This window comes from Lissotriton helveticus, chromosome 10, assembly GCF_964261635.1.
Source record: "Lissotriton helveticus chromosome 10, aLisHel1.1, whole genome shotgun sequence".
Classification (NCBI taxonomy): Eukaryota; Metazoa; Chordata; class Amphibia; order Caudata; family Salamandridae; genus Lissotriton; species Lissotriton helveticus.
In genome coordinates, this window is record NC_136071.1 from 13,135,728 (window position 1) to 13,155,724 (window position 19,997).

Consider the following 19,997-nt stretch of genomic DNA (forward strand, 5'->3'; position numbering starts at 1 on the left):
TAGCCTGGGGTCCTGAATAGCAGGATCCCAGGCCAAGTAGGTCGAAAACCAGCTAAACACTAGGCAAAAAGTTGGGGGTAACCATAGTCAGGTATCCACCTTCAATCTACCAGGGCACCAACCAAGCACAGCAGGGTCAGCAACAGCAAACCTGGCATTACCAACCAAGGGGCCAGTGCTTTCGCAGGCGATCGAATGGACGAGGGCAAACAAGAGGGGGTCAGCAACCCACCTCAAAGCGATTCCGCTGCACCATATGTGCCCACCCACACATCACCTCTACGGGAGCGGCACAACAAAGGACTCAAAACACAATTACACAAAAAAGAGATCAGCGAACATGTAACACCAGTGGGAGGCAGACTAAGACACTTCTTCCAGGAGTGGAAGAGAATAGACAAATGGATACTGAACATCATATAGTTCGGATACTGTATAGAACTGGAAAAGAAGCCACCTAACAGGAGACCAAAAAGCAGGACGAGCTCTGCAAAAGAACTTGCGCTACTCCTACAGGAAGCACAAGAACTCCTCCACAAGGAGGCGATCGAAACAGTACCGTTCAAAGAAAGAAACAAGGGAGGGTACTGAAACTACTTCCTCGTACGAAAGGTGGATGGAACGTTAAGACCCATCCTGGACCTACGGTTCCTAAACCAATACATAAAGACTCAAAAATTCAAATTGACAGCCCTACAGGAGGTTATTCCTCAGGTTAGGGATGGAGATTTTATGTCCACCATAGACCTCAAAGAAGCCTACCTACACATTCCCATGAAAAGACAACACAAACATCTAGTAAGATTTGCCATCGGCAAAGTGCACTACCAGTTGACCGGACTGGCCTTCGGACTAAAATTCGCACCAAGGGTCTTCACAAAAAGCCTCACAGCTGTAGCGGCGCACCTACGGAGGGAGGGGATTCATGTATACTCCTACCTCGACGACTGATAGATAAAGGCAAGTTCCTACATACAATGCCAATTACATGCACAGCGGGTCACAGACGCTGACAGAACTGGGATTCTCAATACACTGGGGGAAATCCTCAATGGAACCAGAACAGGTGAAGATCTTCCTGGGGGCACAGATCGTTGCCATTCTGAGCAAGGTGTTCCCCAGCGAGATGAGAACACTTGCCCTGCTGAAGGAGACATATCAATACCGGAAGGGGCTAGCTCCCACGAGTGGGAGCTCAATACACAGGAAACACAAAAGCTATTCAGTAAGTGGGGGACCCCAAATATAGACCTGTTTGCAACACACCAGAATGCAAAATGCCAATACTTCGCATCCAGGCAACACGGGTTTTAGAAGGGGCGATCCCAGAGGGCCAGGCTATGCTCTCCCGACCACTCCGTGACCCACCTCTCCCTCAAATAATGCCGACTCTTAACGTGAGGTCCTCACCGGGGAGGAGTTAGAGTCTAGAATCGTACACACTGAGCTCACACCACACTTACGAACGGACACCACACGGTGGGTTTCAAGAAGCATGTTCTTTATCAACCGTAAAAGGAATCAACATTCGTATTTACAATGATCGAGGGATCGTAAAGTCGCAGGAAGAGGGAAGCTGGACAGTCTCAATCTTTAGGCCAGCACGAAGCGTACCCTGCGCACAGCTCTCCATCCTCGAGCTGGGGGATAAGAAAAGATGATGATCGTACTGGCTGCTTCACTCAATTCGGGACCAATCAGGCCGTGTTGGTAGTGTCGATGGTCCAGCCGGACCAGAGTACTCCTCGAGCCGCGACGAGGTCAGCAGGGCTCGATCCGGAGGTTAGTTCTTGAGGAGCCGCGACGAGGTCAGCAGGGCTCGAAGAGTTCGAAGTTTCAGTTTTCCCCAAGGGTTAAGCCGCGATCAGATCAGCAGGGCTCTCTTGTCCAGGATACAACTGCCCGCTGTGAGAAGTTGGCCTGATATGCAGTGCTCACTATTCTAATGATCACTATGTATCAGTCCAGACAACCCTTATTGATGATTGGTTGTAAGTCAACCTGATAGACCAGCTATCCTAGTAGCATGGATACGAGCAGTCTAAGGCTGACTCTAGAGGGCGTGTTAAGCCAGCTGTTTTACCATCACATTACCCCTTGAACACCAAGTGAAAGGACACCACACAAGTTGTTATCAAAAATAAAGTATATTTATTTATAACAGGACTACCCTGGCTCTTTGAGACAGGGAGCTAAGCACACAACAAAACTCTTGAATTACTGAAAGTCGCACAATTTACACAAATGCCCGAGGGGCACGAAAAACCATATACACAAGAAGTGGAATGCGAAGTTACTAGCAGGTAAGTAATACTTTTCTAGACTGTAGAAACGCTAGGCCTACAATGCTGAACCCTTGGATTAGAAGCAGGAGGCCTAGGGACGCTGTGTGCAGAGTGGGAACTCTCACGCGTAATGCGGGAACAAGTCTATGGATACTAGCAATCACAAAGTTACTGTTCTCGGGCGAACCCGACTAGGTGGGTCGAAAACAAGGGTGGATCCGAACACTTAGGGTGTTGGACTATGCTGGAGCACCGAGTACTCAGTTTACCTAGCCTAGGGGCTGCGGCTGCATAGGGTTCAAGTTGCGTCGGAAACCCTCGTTGAAGATCCCGGAGCCTGAAGAAAGAAGTTGCTGGCAGGCGGCCAGTGAAGAAGTTCGTGGTGATCCAAGCCTGGATCAGGGAAGAAGAAACCTGTAAGCAGAGGGGACCAAGTTCTGAATCACTAGCCAGTGATTTAGGTGGGCACCAGGATGGCACCAGACGAAGTCACCTCAGCCAGGTGAGTGGGCGCTGCTGGGCTCTGCAGTCTCTCGGACCAGGAGGCGTTGTCGGCGACCAGGATGGAGGTGCGAGCTGTCCCACGAAGGTACTTGCTGTCGACGTCGCTGGACCCAGGATTGGGGCAACAAGTCTTGGCAAATGCAAGGCCCACGCGGTGGACCTAAAATGGCGTCTGAAGTGGACCAGGAGGGTCCAGGGTGCTTCTCTGAAGGAGGGAAGCAAGGGCCAGTCCGGAGCAACCAGACCAGCGGTGTTTGTCGTTAGAGTTCGTCGTCAGAGGGTCACTAGCCAACGGGCAAGTGACCTGGACAACGCGGTGAGCAGCAAAAAGCAGAAGGGCCCCACGCAGATCTCGTGGATGCAGGGGGGCTGAACTTCGGTGCTGGAGCTGCTCAGGGTCGGGGCTTCTCTTACCCCAAAGCACTCAGTCGAGGGTCACTCGGTGGTCGTGCTGGACAAGCGTCGTGCAGTTCTGAAGATGGCCGGTCCCTCGAGGTCTCGTCGCACCCACGGATCACAGCTGGGCTGATGATGTAGGTTGAGGTCAGAGGTGCCAGGGAAGCCGGTTCTCGTCGTGCTGGAGCAGTCTTGATCCGGAGGAGAGACTGGAAACAAACCGCGATGCTTGGTTGGTGCCTGCTGCTGCAGGGTGACTACTCCTTAGTCACAAGGGAGAAATCTTGAGAAGAGTCTTGAGTTCTTCGTGTAGAAGGTCGGTTCAGGATTCAAAGATTGATCTAATTTGGAAGGGGGCCAGTTCCTACCTTTATCCTGCAAAAAGGGGCTGGCACGCGACTAAGTCCTGCCCTATGGGTGGGACTAGGAGGGGGGTGGTTACACCCCTCTCCTTTGGCGGGCTTTCCCCAGATCAGGGGCTGGAGTGCCCCTGGAACTGGTTCAAGGCGGCCTATGCACAGTGAGCACCGGGGTGCCACTTGCAGTCACCTTCCTCTAAAGCCCTGCCTACCTAGAATACACAAAATCCTGTCTGGGACGGTGCTGGCACCGCCCCTGGCAGGAAACCCTTTGTCCTTGCCTCCTGGGCTGGGAGGACTCCCAGCAGCAGGAGGGCAGACTTGTGTCTCGGTGGCAGCATCCATTTTGTGGAGCTAAGGCTCTGTCTGACTTTAACCGGGGTTAAAGGTTACATACATGTCGTGTCCCTCTAGAAGGGTGGAATGCTAACCCCGTCGCCAGAATTGGCGAGGGGTTAGTATTCCAATTCGTATGACACCTTACTCGACATGTTTTGATTAAGCGATACCAGAGTTGGCATATAACCGCGAGGATTATAATGCACTTAAGAGTATATGGTATGCGATATCATGGAAACGGCTAAGGGATGGATCCCGAAAGCCGCAGACAGGCTCAGCTCATGCCAGAGCACTATCTCACACGATGCCAAGCACTCTGCCTTCAGGATTGTCAAGGCCTGCCATAGGAGTGACTGATAGGAGATCTGTGTGTCCATTTAGGTTTAGATATAGGAATACTATATCTACAGCAGAGGGTGAGTACACCACTCTGCCCCAGCTGTCAAGCAGCCAGTTGTGTCTGATTTAGTTAGTCAGCCCAGGGTTGGCATAATACATGCTGCAGCCCCTGGGAGACTTCTGGGTGCACCTCAGCCCTGGGTACAGGGACTTGGAGAGGGCCCAGTGCCAATTCTGTACCTGGGTACAATTTGGAGTAGAGAGAACAGCTAGGCTGTGGGTCTGATTAGCAGGCCCACAGCCAGGGAAAGTCGTAAACCAGTGAAGCTAAAAGCAAACATCTGGGTGATCATAGGATTGCAGACCCTACTCTCCTACACCCGCTAGTTCTTGGGCGGGCCGTGATATAGTCCAGTGGCCCTTTGATGTCCGGACCCTCGCAGGCGGAGGTCTCATGCCTTGGGGGCTGGTCGTTGGAGAGGTCCGTCGGTTGGCCCTTTGATCCTTTTGAAGATGCGTCCGGGAATTCCCAGACGCCCAGCAGGGTCTGGAGCCAGCTCTCGGGGAGGCCAGAGGTGCGATCGAAACCGGCCCACAGGGGAAGGCCAGAGGTGTGAGAAACCAGTCTCCCAGGGGAGGTTGGAGGTCCAATTGCAACTCCCTGTCTTATCTCGCTCAGGGAGCCCTTTACCCCCAGCCGGGCCTGGTGCGTCTGGAGCCTGAGTTTCGCTGGGACCGGGGTCAGGCAAGGCACAGGGAGTCAGGGATCTCGGGAAGGGAACATGGCGGCCGGGGGCCCTGTGGGGTGATGCAGGTTCTGGGCGCCCGGTACCGGGAAGGAGGGTGAGAGAATGCAGGGCTGGTCGTCGGTTGGTGGGGTCGTGTAGGGAGCGGGGCGGACAGGGAACGGGACGACCAGGGGTTACTGGGTGCAGAGCTAGGCTAACGGGGTGCTGAGGAACGGGGGGGGGGGGGACCACGCCACGAGGCCAGGTCCAACAAAGGGGAACAGTCCAAGGGAAATGCCCTATGGATAAGCTGGTCGAAGACATTTGCCTACGCTTTTCCCCCGATACCACTGATACAGAGTTCTTGGCAAATGCAGAACCAGCAGCATGACACTGATTCTGGTAGCACCACAGTTGGCCAGGCAGTCCTGGTTCTCACAAATAGTGGAGATGGCGCAGGGCCCGCCACACAAGTTCGCAAAAAGAAAAGACTTGCTCTCCATGCAAAACGGGGAGGTGCTTCAGCCAGAGAGCCTCTGCCTAGCAGCCTAGCTCCTGAAGACTTAGTTTGCACACCTAAAACTCCCAGAGAGCACACTGCGGGTGCTGCAGGCGGCAAGGAGACCTACCACACGGAGGTGCTATGTGGCAAAATGGAAACGGTTCACACAGTGGTGCATGAGGGAAAAGCTCCACAAGAAAATCACCAAGGAATCAAGTGCTAAAATATTTAGCACACACGCTAAAAACAAACCTAAGCTGTACCTCGCAGAGAGTACACCTAGCAGGAATAGTAGCCTACACTAGAGGGGCGACGGGGGGAAAAGCTTCTTTACATCACAGGTAGTAAAGAGATTCGTGGAAGGGGCTAAAAGAATTGCCTCCCCAAAAAGGATGCTGCCGCCGGCATGGAACCTTAATATAGTTATAAAAGAGCTTATGAAAGCGCCTTTCGAACCCATCCACAAGGCCTCACTACAGATGCTCACAATAGACCGCCTTTTTGATAGCAATCACCTCGCTATGCAGGGTAAGGGAGCTGCAAGCGCTAACATTACAAGAACCCTACATTCAAATACACAATGACAGGGTGGGAATGAGAACAGACCCACACTTTATGGTAAAGGTGGTGTCGAAGTTCCACATGAACCAAACAATACAGATACCAAGCTTCTTTCAGGACCCATCCACAAGCGCGGAGAGGGCACTGCTCACTCGATGCTAGAAGGGCAGTAATGCACTACATTGAAAGATCACAGGAAAACAAAACAGTTCTTTGTGTCCTTCGCAAGCAGTTTCCTTTGAAGACCAGTATCCAAGGGAACCATCGCACGATGGATCGCACAAACGATACAATTCTGCCACAAACAGGCAGGCCAAGAACTGCTAGGAGGGGGCACAAGCCCACTCTACCAGGAAAAAAGAAGCAACAATAGCCTTCCTGGCAAACACACCCATCCAAGACATCTGCCTGGTGGCAACATTGGCTTCAGTGCACACGTTCACTAAGCACTACTGCGTGGATATACAGATGAACAAGGCGGCACAAGTAGGACAAAAAGTGCTTTAACATATATTCAACAACCAACTCTCCTCTTCCACCCAGCCGCCACAAACCTAACAACCCGCTACAAAGTCTATGCACAGCATAGTGAATCCAGAAAGATTCACGCTGCAAAACAAAGTTTCTTACCTGTCGGTGTAGTTTTGCAGCTTGAAGACTTCCTAGATTCACTAGCGAACCCACCCACCTCCATCAGAAAGATGAGACAGGAGGAAGGAAAGAAACCAAAAAGAAAAAAAACATGGTATATAATTAGAATCTTTGAGAGACAAAATTAAAGTTCCTTTACATGGGAGAAGGACTTGAGAAGAATGGAAAAGGATAAACAAAGATGGCACAATAAAAAATCCGAAGATGGCGCCCATAGGTGGGAGCTTACGGGGAAAGCGCCGACGTCACGGGAGGACACCAAATGGTGGGACGTCAACGCCCACCTGTGCTACAAAAAAAGCAAACAGAAAAAGTACTACGATTCCAGACCCAACCACTAGACCGCAGAATAATGCACAGCACACTGAATCCAGAAATCTTCAATCTGCAAAACTACACCGACAGGTAAACCATTAATTACCCTGCAGGACATTTGTCAGGCAGCTACGTGGGCCTCTCTGCACACGTTTACCAAGCACTACTGCCTTGACGGTCCGGCGAGACTGCTTCTTTGGCCGTTCTATGCTCCGTGACTTTCTGGTGTAATTTGTTCGCAGACCCACCACCGGGGTTGGTATTGCTGGGGTATCTATTCTAAGGTAAGGAATCTATCACTAACATGTCTCTTTCAGATGCACAAGTTACTACTTGTGTAACGATATATCTGTAAGAGACATTAGTTAGTAATAGATTCCTTGCCGCCCCACCCATCCTCCCCGTTCTGCGAACAGATTACTAGGGTTAAGGTCATCCCTTTCAGGGCCCTAGTTTTATGCACCAATGGTCAGTATCTTGTATGGCTCTGCGTTCTTGGCACGGAAGTCGCGTACAGAACTGGTGTCAGCGCGCATTTGTGGCGCCTAAGTAGTCTCAGTGACGTCATCTCGGCACTTACGATGCCAGTGACTGACGCGGAGCAGCAGGACGCCACCTACTGATGCGCAAGGGTACTGCTAAGCAAAACTTTCCGGATCCAGTCTGACGCCTGGGGATATTCTAAGGTGAGGAATCTATCACGAACTAATGTCTCTTACAGATATATCGTTACACAAGTAGGAACGCGTGTGTCATATCCTGTGTAGTTTAGACTTACCAACTAGAATTTTCTGTTACAATTTTTGTGATTTCCTGAAAAATAGTATTGATCAAATATTGTCTGACACCTGTGGATAATTTATAAATGAATGAATCTGTTACTGAAGCAAATGTACTTGTGTTTCATTCAGAGTTTAAAATGTCCCATATTCTGTTATAGCCATATGTGATATTCGTACATTTTTAAACATTCTTACTACAGCATTTAAGGTCTCTGAAATTAGTTGCTTCTCTTGTGCTACGTTTGCAGCTTCTACTCCAGAAGACACCAGAGAAGGGAAAAAAGAGAAAGAAGGAGACCGTTCCACAGAGGAGGGTAAGCAGAAGGCTAAGGGCAGTAAACCACTGCTGCCCACCTCTACAATCCTCAGGCTGCTGGCAGAGCTGGTGAGATCCTACGTGGGCATCGCCACCTTAATAGCAAACTACAGCTACACTGCGGGCCAGTCGGAACTCATTAAAGAGGTACAGTGTGAGTTTGACGGCAACAGAAGTGTAATTATTTTAGCAAGGTAACCTCTTAAACGGTGAGGTTGACATTTGGACTGTGAACCTTTTCTAGTTTCATTTGCTGTGTGTAGGGAGCTGGTCTTCCTTATAGTGTACCAGGTATACTATGCAGACCGTCCAGGCAACCCTTATTAGCTTGCAGGGCTCGCTTTAACAATCCCAAAGTGCTCTATTGGTGGTAGTGTGGTTGAGCAGTTTAGGCTAATCAGAGGGGAGAGTTGGGTTTTTGTTGTACACACACAGTCCATAAATGGTTCACACACTTGAAAAGTAATCTGAGACCAATTTAGAAAAATAACACTATTGTGTGTAGTATTTAGATACCAGATCTTCGGGATCAGGTAAGTACTTAAGTTTATCTTTTTTACACAGTTAAACAGTTGAATAACAAAGCGGTCAGATTTGAGGCATAAGCCTCAAACATGTTACATTTGCCAGTACTAGATTATTATATCTGAAAAAAAGCCGGTAAATGTTAGATTCCTTACCTTAGAATATCCCCAGGTGTCAGTCTGGATCCGGAAATGTTTGCGTAGCAGTACCCCTGCGCGTCGGTAGGCATAGTCTGTGGCTCCGCGTCAGTCATCGGCGTCGTTGGCGCCGGGATGACATCGCCGGAGTACTTTGCCTTGGGGCAGACCACGACGACAAGTCGTTCCCCCGACTGCCGGGCTCTGACGTCGAAGGCTAGGCGGGAGCGGTCCCGTAAGCACCTCGAGATCCGGCAGTTGTCCCGCGTCGCTCCCGGTCCTGGTCCAGGAGGCAATAAGGCTGTGTTTCTATCCCATGCAGGTGAGAGCCTGTGCTCTCTGCGGTCCGAAACCATGCCTGCTCCGGTTAAGGCCTTAATACATCCTCCTGAAGGATGGCTAGCGATTTATCATATCAAAGCCTCTGCCACCTTTGATATGCAACCCCGGCTTCTGCCAGACCTGGGAGATGCCACCCACTGCCGGAGGCCAGTTTGGCGAAAAGACAGGTGTGAATTTAGCTTTGCAATTGGTGTTTTGCACCACCAGGCTATTCACACTCCTAAAGTGGGCAACCTGGTGTGCTCCATAAAAGAAGGGTTCTACCATCTTTTTTTGGGGGGGTGAAACGAGGAAGCCTGGGACAGGGTTATGCTCACTCCCCACAGTAAGTGATAATATTATTATTCCATTTTAGAAAGTGCATGGTTACCCCAGGGATCTTCAACCTTTGCTGTACTGAGAGCTACTTATGTTCAATTAATCTGTGGGACACGGTCGCGGACGTGCTGCCACAATGTCCGGAGGAGGCACGGACTAAACTCGCCCAAGCCCTTGCAGAGGGTCGAGATGCGGCACGGTACTCTATCAGATGTGGACTGGATACCACAGACTCACTGGATAGAGCGATGGCAACGACGGTGGCGATTCGTTGCCACGCCTGGCTGAGGTCCGCCAACTTTTCGGCTGATGTCCAAAACACCCTTATGGACATGCCGTTCGATGGCCGTCGCCTCTTTGGCGACAAGGCAGACCATGCGCTTGAGCGTTTTAAGGACTCCAGGGCTACGGCCAAGTCCTTAGGCCTCTCGGGCCAGCGCCAGCAATCGGCTGCCTATCCCTCCTTTCGTGGCCACGGAAGGGGTGCGCCCACACGTGCCGCCAGCCACGCACCGCAGGGCAATACCCAACGCGGTGGCGGCCGTGGGAACCGCCGTCCATGTGGTCGGGGGCAGCGGCGAGGTCAGTCCACACCTTCCCCCGCAGCATCCGCCTCAAAACCGTCCTAGTCCGTGCTTTCAGGCCCATGTGACGCCAGTGGGAGGCAGGGTTCGCCATCACCACCTCCACTGGCGCACTGTCACGTCGGACAGGTGGGTGCTGCAAATCGTCCGAAGGGGCTACTCCCTCCCCTTCGAGGCGACTCCTCCAGCCATGCCACCGCAGAACCACCGTGTATCGGGGGATCACTTGCGACTTCTGCAGGAGGAAGTTACGGCCCTCTTGGCCAAGGGGGCCATCGAGCGCGTTCCTGGGCCAGAAGTAGGGTGTGGTTGCTACTCCCACTACTTTCTGGTACCCAAGAAGGGCAAAGAGGGCCTACGCCCTATCTTGGACCTACGGAACGTCAACGGCTTCCTCCGGAAGGAGATGTTCAAGATGCTGACACTGGCTCAGGTCCTGGCTGCCCTGGACCCAGGAGACTGGATGGTAGCGTTGGACTTGCAGGACGCTTACTATCATATCCCCTGTGAGAAGTTGGCCTGATATGCAGTGCTCACTATTCTAGTGATCACTATGTATCAGTCCAAACGACCCTTATTGATGATTGGTTGTAAGTCAACCTGATAGACCAGCTATCCTAGTAGCATGGACAAGAGCAGTCTTTAGGCTAAACTCTAGAGGGCGTGTTAAGCCAGCTGTTTCACCATCACATTTACCCCTTGAACACCAAGTGAAAGGACACCACACAAGTTGTTATGAAAATAAAAGTATATTTATTTATAACCGTACTACCCTGAACTCTTTATGAGTCAGGGAGCTAAGCACAATACAAAACTCTTAAGAAAACACTTTAAGTCGCACAATTTACACAAATGCCCGAGGGGCAGGAAAAACCATATACTACAAAAGTGGAATGCGAATTACTAGCAGGTAAGTAACTATTCTCAGAGGCTTTGGGATCGCTAGGACTAGACTACTGAACCTTTAGATTACAAGCAGGAGGCCTAGGGAGATCGGGTGCAGAGTGTGCACTCTCACGCGGGATGCGGAACATAGTCTATGGAGGCTAGTAAATGCAAAGTTAGTGTTATCGGACGAATCCGACTAGGTAGAGCTGAAACGGAAAAGGATCTGGACACTTAGATAGTTAAGCTATGCTGGAGCACCGAAATGCTTAGGTTACCTATCCCAGGGGCTGCGGCTGCATAGGTCTGAAAAAACGTCGGGAATCCTCGTTGCAGTCTATGGAGCCTGAAAGAAGTTGCTGGCAGGCGACCAGTGAAGATGTTCGATGTGATCCAAGCCTGGATCGATGAAGATGAAGACCTGTAAGCAGAGGGGACCAAGTTCTGAATCACTAGCCAGTGATTAGGTGGGCACCAGGATGGCACCGGACGAAGTCACCTCGACCAGGTGAGTGGGCGACGCTGGGCTCTGCAGTCTCTCGGACCAGGAGGCGTTGTCGGCGACCAGGATGGAGGTGCGAGCTGTCCCACGGTGGTATCTACTGTCGATGTCGCTGGACCCAGGATTGGGGCAACAAGTCTCGGCAAATGCAAGCCCACGCGGTGGACTCAAAATGGCGTCTGGAGTGGACCAGGAGGGTCCGGGGTGCTCCTCTGTTGGAGGGGAGCAAGGGCCAGTCTGGAGCAACCAGACCAGCGGTGTTGTCGTCGTGGTTTGTCGTCAGAAGGGCCACTAGCCAACGGGCAAGTGTCCTGGACAACGCGGTGAGCAGCAAAGAGCAGAAGGGCCCCACGCAGATCTCGTGGACGCTGGGGGGCTGGACTTCGGTGCTGGAGCTGCTCAGGGTTAGGGCTTCTCAAACCCCAAAGCACTCACTCAAGGATCCCTCGGTGGTCGTGCTGGGCAAGCGTCGTGCAGTCTTGAAGATGGCCGGTCCCTCGAGGTCTCGTCACACCCACGAATCTCAGCTGGGCTGATGATGCAGGTAGAGGTCAGAGGTGCCAGGGAAGCCGGTTCTCGTCGAGCTGGGCAGTCTTGATCCGGAGGAGAGACTTACAGCAAACCGCGATGCTTGGTTGGTGCCTGCTGCTGCAGGGTGACTACTCCTTAGTCACAAGGGAGAAATCTTAGGAAGAGTCTTGAGTTCCTTTCGTGGAAAGTAGTTTCAGGATTCAAAGATGATCTAATTTGGAAGGGGGCCTGCTCCTACCTTTATCCTGAGAAAAGGGGCTGGCACGCGACTAAGTCCTGCCCTATGGGTGGGACTAGGAGGGGGGTGGTTACACCCCTCTCCTTTGTCCGGTCTCTCCCCAGCTCAGGGGCTGGTGTGCCCCAGGAACTGGTTTGAGCCGGCATATGCACAGTGAGCACCGGGGTGCCACTTGCAGTCACCTTCTTCTATAGCCCTGCCTACCTGGGATACACAAAACCCTGTCTGGGATGGTGCTGGCACCGCCCCTGACAGGAAACCCTTTGTCCAAGCACTCCTCGCTGGAAGGACTCCCAGCAGCAGGAGGTCAGACTTGTGTCTCGGTGGCAGCATCCATTTTGTGGAGCTGAGGCTATGTCCAACTTTAACCGGGGTTACAGGCTACCAACATGTCTTCTCTCTCTAGAGGGGTGGAATGCTACCCCCGTCGCCAGAACTGGCGAGTGGGTAGTATTCCAAAGCGTATGACACCTTACACGACATGTTTAGATATTGTCAGACCAAAGTTACCATAACCGCGAGGATTATAAGGCACTTGGTCTGACGCTATCATGGAAACGGCTAAGGGATAGATCCCGAAAGCCGCAGACAGGCTCAGCTCATGCCAGAGCACCATCTCACACGATTCCAAGCATTCTGCCTTCAGGATTGTTAAGGCCTGCCATAGGAGTGACTGATAGGAGATCTGTGTGCCCATTTTAGGTTTAGATATAGGTATACTACATCTAAAGCAAAGGGTGATTACACCACCTTGCCCCAGCTGTCAAGCAGCCAGTTGTGTCTGTTTAGTTAGTCAGACCAGGGGTGGCATAATACATGCTGCAGCCACTGGGAGACTTCTGGGTGCACCTCTGCCCTGGGTACAGGGACTTGGAGAGGGCCCAGTGCCAATTCAGTACCTGGGTACAATTTGGAATAGAGAGAAAAGGTAGGCTGTGGGTCTGATTAGCAGGCCCACAGCCAGGGAAAGTCGTAAACCAGTGAAGCAAAAAGCAAAAATCTGGGTGATCATAGGATTGCAGACCCTACTCTCCTACATCCCCGTCCTGCCTGCCCACCGGCGCTACCTGCAGTTCATGGTGAGCCACGAGCACTTTCAGTTTACCGTGCTCCCCTTCGGCCTTACCAGCGCCCCACGGGTGTTCACGAAGGTGATGGCGGTGGTCGCAGCTCATCGCGCAGGTTAGGAGTTTCAGTCTTCCCCTACCTCGACGACTGGTTGTTGAAGGCGGGCTCGCCCCAGACAGTCGTCAGCCACCTCCAGACGACGGCAGACGACCTGCACCAGCTGGGGTTCTCCATCAATGTGTCGAAGTCACACCTGTGTCCCTCTCAGAAGCTCGTCTTCATCGGAGCGGTTCTGGGCGCGGTTTCGGGTTTATCCGCCCGAACAGCGGGTCCGGGATATTCAGGCTCTGATTCCCATCTTTCAGCCGTTATCCCGGGTTTCGGTCAGGTTGACGCTTCGGCTTCTGGGGCTGATGGCCTCCTGCATCCTACTGGTGCATCACACCAGGTGGCGGATGCGGGCTCTGCAGTGGGACCTGAAGTTTCAGTGGGCCCAGCATCAGGGCAACCTATCCGACCACGTCCTGATCTCGAAGGGCACTGCGAGACAGTTGCAGTGGTGGCTTACGGACCGCGATTGGGTCAGCGGCAGATCCCTCTCCCTTCCCCAACCGGAGCACGTAGTTGTGACGGACGCGTCCCTCCAGGGCTGGGGAGGCCACTTGGGAGAGGCGGAGATCAGAGGCCTCTGGTCTCCGGCGGAGACCCGGCTCCACATCAACCTGTTGGAGCCCAGGGCGATTCGTCTGGCACTGAAGGCATTCCTCCCCTCTGTCCGGGGGAGTGTAGTGCAGGTGTTCACGGACAACACCACCGCCATGTGGTACTGCAACAAACAAGGCGGGGTGGGGTCGTGGATCCTTTGTCAACAGGCTCTTCGCCTTTGGCAATGGCTGGAACGCCAGGGCGTGACCCTGGTGGCTCAACACCTGGCAGGTTCTCTGAACGCCAGGGCGGACAAGCTCAGCCGTCGGTGCATGATGGATCACGAATGGCGTCTGAACTCGGACGTGGCGCAAGGCCTCTTTCAGCGATCGGGAGAGCCTTGGTTAGATCTATTCGCCACCGAAGAGAACTCGCAATGTCATCAGTTCTGCGCGTTGGAATTTCCAAGGCGGCACTCGCTCGGCGACGCTTTTCGTCGCGAGTGGAGTTGCGGTCTGTTGTACGCCTTTCCGCCTATACCTCTTCTGCCCAGAGTGCTGAAGAAGATCAAGCGCGACCGGGCCCAAGTCATCCTTGTGGCTCCGGACTGGGCGAGAAGGTACTGGTATCCAGAGCTACTCAGTATGTCAGTCGATCCCCCGGTTCGTCTGCCTCTTCGGGAGGACCTTCTGTCGCAGCAGCTGGGGACGGTCCTCCACCCGAACCTGTCCAGTCTCCACCTCCATGCTTGGAGATTGAGCGGCGACAGTTGAGGCCATTTGACTTGCCTCCTGAAGTTTGTAACATCATTCTGGCAGCCAGGCGTCCCTCCACAAAGTCGGTATACGCCTGCAGGTGGAACAGATTTGTGGCATGGTGCACAGCAAAGGCTGTGGATCCCCTCAATGCCCCTCTTTCTGAGGTCCTTCTCTTGCCCAGCAGGGCTCTGCTCTGGGCACTATCAAGGGCTACCTTTCTGCCCTTTCAGCCTTTCTCAGGCTGCCTGATCAACCTTCTTTGTTCAAGTCCCCCGTTGTAAATAGATTTCTTAAGGGCATCACACACACACACGTTTCCTCCTGTTCCGTTTGTGATGCCTCAGTGGGACTTGAACCTGGTTCTTACCTTTCTGATGTGCGCTCCCTTTGAGCCACTTCACAACTGTCCTCTTCGCCTTCTGACCTTGAAGACTGCTTTCTGGTTGCCATCACCTCTGCCAGGAGAGTGAGTGAGCTCCAGGCTCTTTCTTGTACTCCACCTTTCCTTTCTGTCCATCCGGACAAAGTGGTGCTGCGTACCAAACCTTCTTTCCTGCCCAAGGTTGTCACGGCCTTCCACATCGGGCAGTCTATCACCTTGCCAACCTTCTTCCCGCCACCGCATCCCTCTAAAGAGGAAGAGCGGCTCTACCGTCTGGACCCAAAACGTGCGCTCTCATTCTATTTGGATCGCACACGCCAGTTCCGGGTGGATGACCAACTCTTTGTTGGTTACGTGGGCGCTAAGAAGGGGAAAGCGGTGCACAAGAGGACCATCTCCCGGTGGATCATCCTGTGTATCCAGACATGCTACTCCTTGGCTAGGAAGGAGCCCCCGGTTGGACTGCGGGCTCATTCTACCCAAGCGACGGCGACTACCACTGCCCTGGGCAGGGGTGTGCCCTTACAAGACATCTGTCAGGCAGCTACGTGGGCATCGCTGCACACGTTTGCAAGACACTACTGCCTGGACAGCCAAGTCCGGAGGGATGGCTTCTTTGGCCGTTCTGTCCTCCAGGACTTCCTGGTGTGATTATTGGTTCGCAGACCCACCACCGGGGTTGGTATTGCTGGGGTATCTATTCTAAGGTAAGGAATCTAATACTAACGTGTCTCTTTCAGATGCACAAGTTACTACTTGTGTAACGATATATCTGTAAGAGAGATTAGTTAGTATTAGATTCCTTACCGACCCACCCATCCTCCCCGTTCTGCGAACCAATATCTAGGGTTAGGGTTGTCTCCTTCAGGGCCCTAGTTTCAATGGCACCAGTGTTGGTTTTTTGACATGGCTCTGCGTTTCTGGCGCGGAAAAGCTGTGTCTAAGAACTGACGTCAGCACGCGGAGGCGGCGTCTAAGTACTCCGACGTCATCACGGCGCCCACGACGGACGCGGAGCCGCAGACGACGCCTACCGATGCGCAAGGGTACTGCTACGCAAAAATTTCCGGATCCAGTCTGACGCCTGGGGATATTCTAAGGTAAGGAATCTAATACTAACTAATGTCTCTTACAGATATATCGTTACACAAGTAGTAACTTGTGCACCACTAGGATAGCTGGTCTATAAGGTTGACTTACAACCATCACCATAAGGGTTGTTTGGACGGGTGCAAGGTGTTCACTAGAATAGTGAACATCATATACCAGGCCAACTTCTCACAGCAACCTTCTTCAGCAAGCGGGGTCCAGTTAGACACCTTACTGGCGTTCTGCTTGCCGGTCCCAAAGTATCCAACACACAATCCAAAGTTCTGGAATCTCCAAGAGGGTCCTTGAAAGTGTGAAACGTCAATTCTGCAATCCACTTGAACAAAACCCTTACAAATCCACTGGTACTCCAGGCTTTGAATTCTTTGTGGGGCTGTCCAGGTGAGCTCTGTTAACCTGTAGCTTGCAGGGAGTCCACTGTTAGTCCCTTGGCAGCAAGGTAATCCACAGGGCTGTCGTTTCATATGGTGCAGTCTTCATAGGTCAGGCCTTAGAGTTCCTTGCACAGCAAAAAAACTTTACAGCAGGGCACTTCTTGCTTCCTTCAGTTTCAAGCAGCAGATCTGGAGGGCTCTGCCCCTCTCAGATACTTATTCAAAATTCTCTGGGTCAAGCACCAGGTCACTACTGACCAATGAGAGCAGGGCAACTCCTCCTAGTTATGACCACATCCTGTGGAGTGTGGCATTAGTTTGTCCCGGAGTGCATCATTCTTCCAAATCCATAATGGCTGATTGTGAGAAGTTGGCCTGATGTGCAGTGCTCACTATTCTAGTGATCACTATATATCAGTCCAAACAACCCTTATTGATGATTGGTTGTAAGTCAACCTTATAGACCAGCTATCCTAGTAGCATGGATACGAGCAGTCTAAGGTTAAGACTCTAGAGGGCGTGTTAAGCCAGCTGTTTTACCATCACATTACCCCTTGAACACCCAGTGAAAGGACACCACACAAGTGTTATGAAAATAAACAGTGTATTTATTAGAATCACAACAGCCCTGTACTCTTTATGAGGACAGGGTGCTAGGCACACAACAAAACTCTTACGAAAATACTTAAGTTAGCACGGTATATACAAATGCCCGAGGGGCACGAAAAACCATATACTCTAAAAGTGGAATGGGAAATTACTAGCAGGTAAGTACAGTACTAATAGGCTTTGAAATCGCTAGGACTTGACTATAGAATCGTTAGATTACTTCTAGGAGGCCTAGGGGACTCGGGTGCAGAGTGTGCACTCTCACGCGGGATGCGGGACAAAGTCTAATATAGCTAGTAAAGTTAAAGTTAGTGTTCACGGGCGAACCCGACCTGGTAGGGAGAAATCGACAGTGGATCCTGACCCTTGGATAGTGAGGCTATGCTGGGGCACCGAAATGCTGAAGTTACCTAGCCCAGGGGCTGCAGCTGCATAGGTCTCAAAAGACGTTGGGAATCCTCGTAGACGAACCAGGAGCCTGGAAGAAAGATGCTGGCAGGCGACCAGTGAAGAGAGTTCGAGTTGATCCAAGCCTGGATCTTGAAGATGGATAACACCTGAAAGCAGAGGGGACCAAGTTCGTGACTACTAGCCAGTAGTCAGTGGGCACCAGGAGGGCACCGGATGGTAGTCACCTCGACTAGGTGAGTGGGCGACGCTGGGCTCTGCAGATCTCACGGACCAGGAGGCGTTGTCGGCGACCAGGATGGGGAGGCGAGCTGTCCCACGATGGATGAAGCTGTCGGCGTCGAAGAACCCAGGATTGGGCAACAAAGCCTTGGCTAATTCAAGCCCACGCGGTGGACTCAAAATGGCGTCTTGAGTGGACCAGGAGGGTCCGGGGTGCTCCTCTTCTGGAAGGGAGCAAGAGCCAGTCTGGAGCAACCAGACCAGCAGCAGTGATGTCGTCGGGCGTCGTTCAGAAGGCCACAAGCCAGCGGGCTAGTAGCCAAACAACGCGGTGAGCAGCAAAAAGCAGAAGGGCCCCACGCCGATCGTGGAGATGCTGGGGGGCTGCTCTTCGGTGCTGGAGCTGCTCAGGGTTGGGGCTTCTCGGACCCCAAAGCACTCACCAGGAAATTACTCGGCGGGCTTGCTGTGCAGAAGTCGTGCAGTCTTGGCAATAGTCGGTCCCTTGAGGTCTCGTCGCACTCACGGTTCTCAGCTTGGCTGTAGAGGTGAGTAGAGGTCGGAGGTGCCAGGGAAGCCGGGTCTTGTCGAGCTGGGCAGTCGGATTCCGGAGGAAGGACTTACAGCAGACCGCAGTGTTCTTGCGTTGGTGCCTGCGGATGCAGGGTGACTACTCCTTAGTCACAAGGGAGAATCTTGAAGAAGGAAATCTTGAAGTCCTTTCGCAGAAAGTCATGTCTTGATTCCAAAGATGATCTAATTTGGAAGGGGGCCTGCTCCTACCTTTATCTGGGAAAAGGGGGCTGGCACGCGACTAAGTCCTGCCCTATGGGTGGGACCAGGAGGGGGGTGGTTACACCCACTTCCTTGGCGGGCTTTTCCCCAGCTCAGGGTCTGGAGTGTCCCTGGAACTGGTTCAAGCCGGCCTATGCATAGTGAGCACCGGGGTGCCACTTGCAGTCACCTTCCTCTAAAGCCCTGCCTACCTAGGATACACAAAATCCTGTCTGGGACGGTGCTGGCACCGCCCCTGGCAGGAAACCCTTTGTCCTTGCCTCCTGGGCTGGGAGGACTCCCAGCAGCAGGAGGGCAGACTTGTGTCTCGGTGGCAGCATCCATTTTGTGGAGCTAAGGCTCTGTCTAACTTTAACCGGGGTTACAGGTTACATACATGTTGTGTCCCTCTAGAAGGGTGGAATGCTAACCCCGTCGCCAGAATTGGCGAGGGGTTAGTATTCCAATTCGTATGACACCTTACTCGACATGTTTTGATAAAGCGATACCAGAGTTGGCACATAACCGCGAGGATTATAATGCACTTAAGAGTATATGGTATGCGATATCATGGAAACGGCTAAGGGATAGATCCCGAAAGCCGCAGACAGGCTCAGCTCATGCCAGAGCACCATCTCACACGATTCCAAGCACTCTGCCTCCAGGATTGTCAAGGCCTGCCATAGGAGTGACTGATAGGAGATCTGTGTGTCCATTTTAGGGTTAGATATAGGCATACTATATCTAAAGCAAAGGGTGAGTACACCACCTTGCCCCAGCTGTCGTGCAGCCAGTTGTGTCAGATTTGGATGGCCAGCCAGGGGTGGCATAATACATGCTGCAGCCCCTGGTAGGCCCTGGGTACACCTATGCCCTGGGTACCTAAGGTACACTGTACAGGGACTGATAAGGTGACTCAGTATCCAATTAGATATGTACCTAGGGTACATGGAATCCATTTTACAGAGAGAGCAGTAGGCCTGGGGTCCTGAATAGCAGGGCCCCAGGTCAACTAAGTCAGAAAACCAGCAAAACACCAGGCAAAAAGTTGGGGGCAACCATAGTCAGGGATCTACCTTCCTACACTGATTTTCCAGCAAGGAGGTAAGAGCTGGCTAAACACACCCCCTACCATCTGCACATACCTTTCTTAAGCCTAGCCCTGACTCTGGGTCACGACTGTCATAGTGGACTGAAACCCAGGCCTCCCCTCTTACCTTTGAAGAGCGTAGTTTACGACGCCACCTCCTGGCCTGGCATTCCTATAGACCAGCACACTGCCCTCCCAGCAGCCTGGCTAATCCACTAAACTCTGACCAATCAGGGCAGACCACTGAAAGGCTGAATTTGGACTTTCAATAAGTTGAGACTTTCTTGTTTGTATGTACACTTTAGGAGAAATTTAACAATATGATATTGTTGGATTTACCACTACCATTCTGTGAAGTCTTTGAATGGTCCGGCTAGTCCTCGCCTATCAATATTAATCAATCACTTCCTACCATGTT

The 19,997-nt window shown here is 52.2% G+C and overlaps 1 protein-coding gene across 2 annotated transcripts in view; it reads left to right on the plus strand.

Annotated features, from left to right (window-relative positions):
• Positions 1-19,997, plus strand: part of HUWE1 (HECT, UBA and WWE domain containing E3 ubiquitin protein ligase 1) — a 1,655,742-nt gene that overhangs the window by 834,220 nt on the left and 801,525 nt on the right. For both annotated transcript variants that reach the window (XM_078664564.1, XM_078664565.1), the window contains one exon: positions 8,010-8,224. In XM_078664564.1, the coding sequence (XP_078520690.1) occupies positions 8,010-8,224 (215 nt within the window). The remainder of the gene's footprint in view (positions 1-8,009; positions 8,225-19,997) is intronic.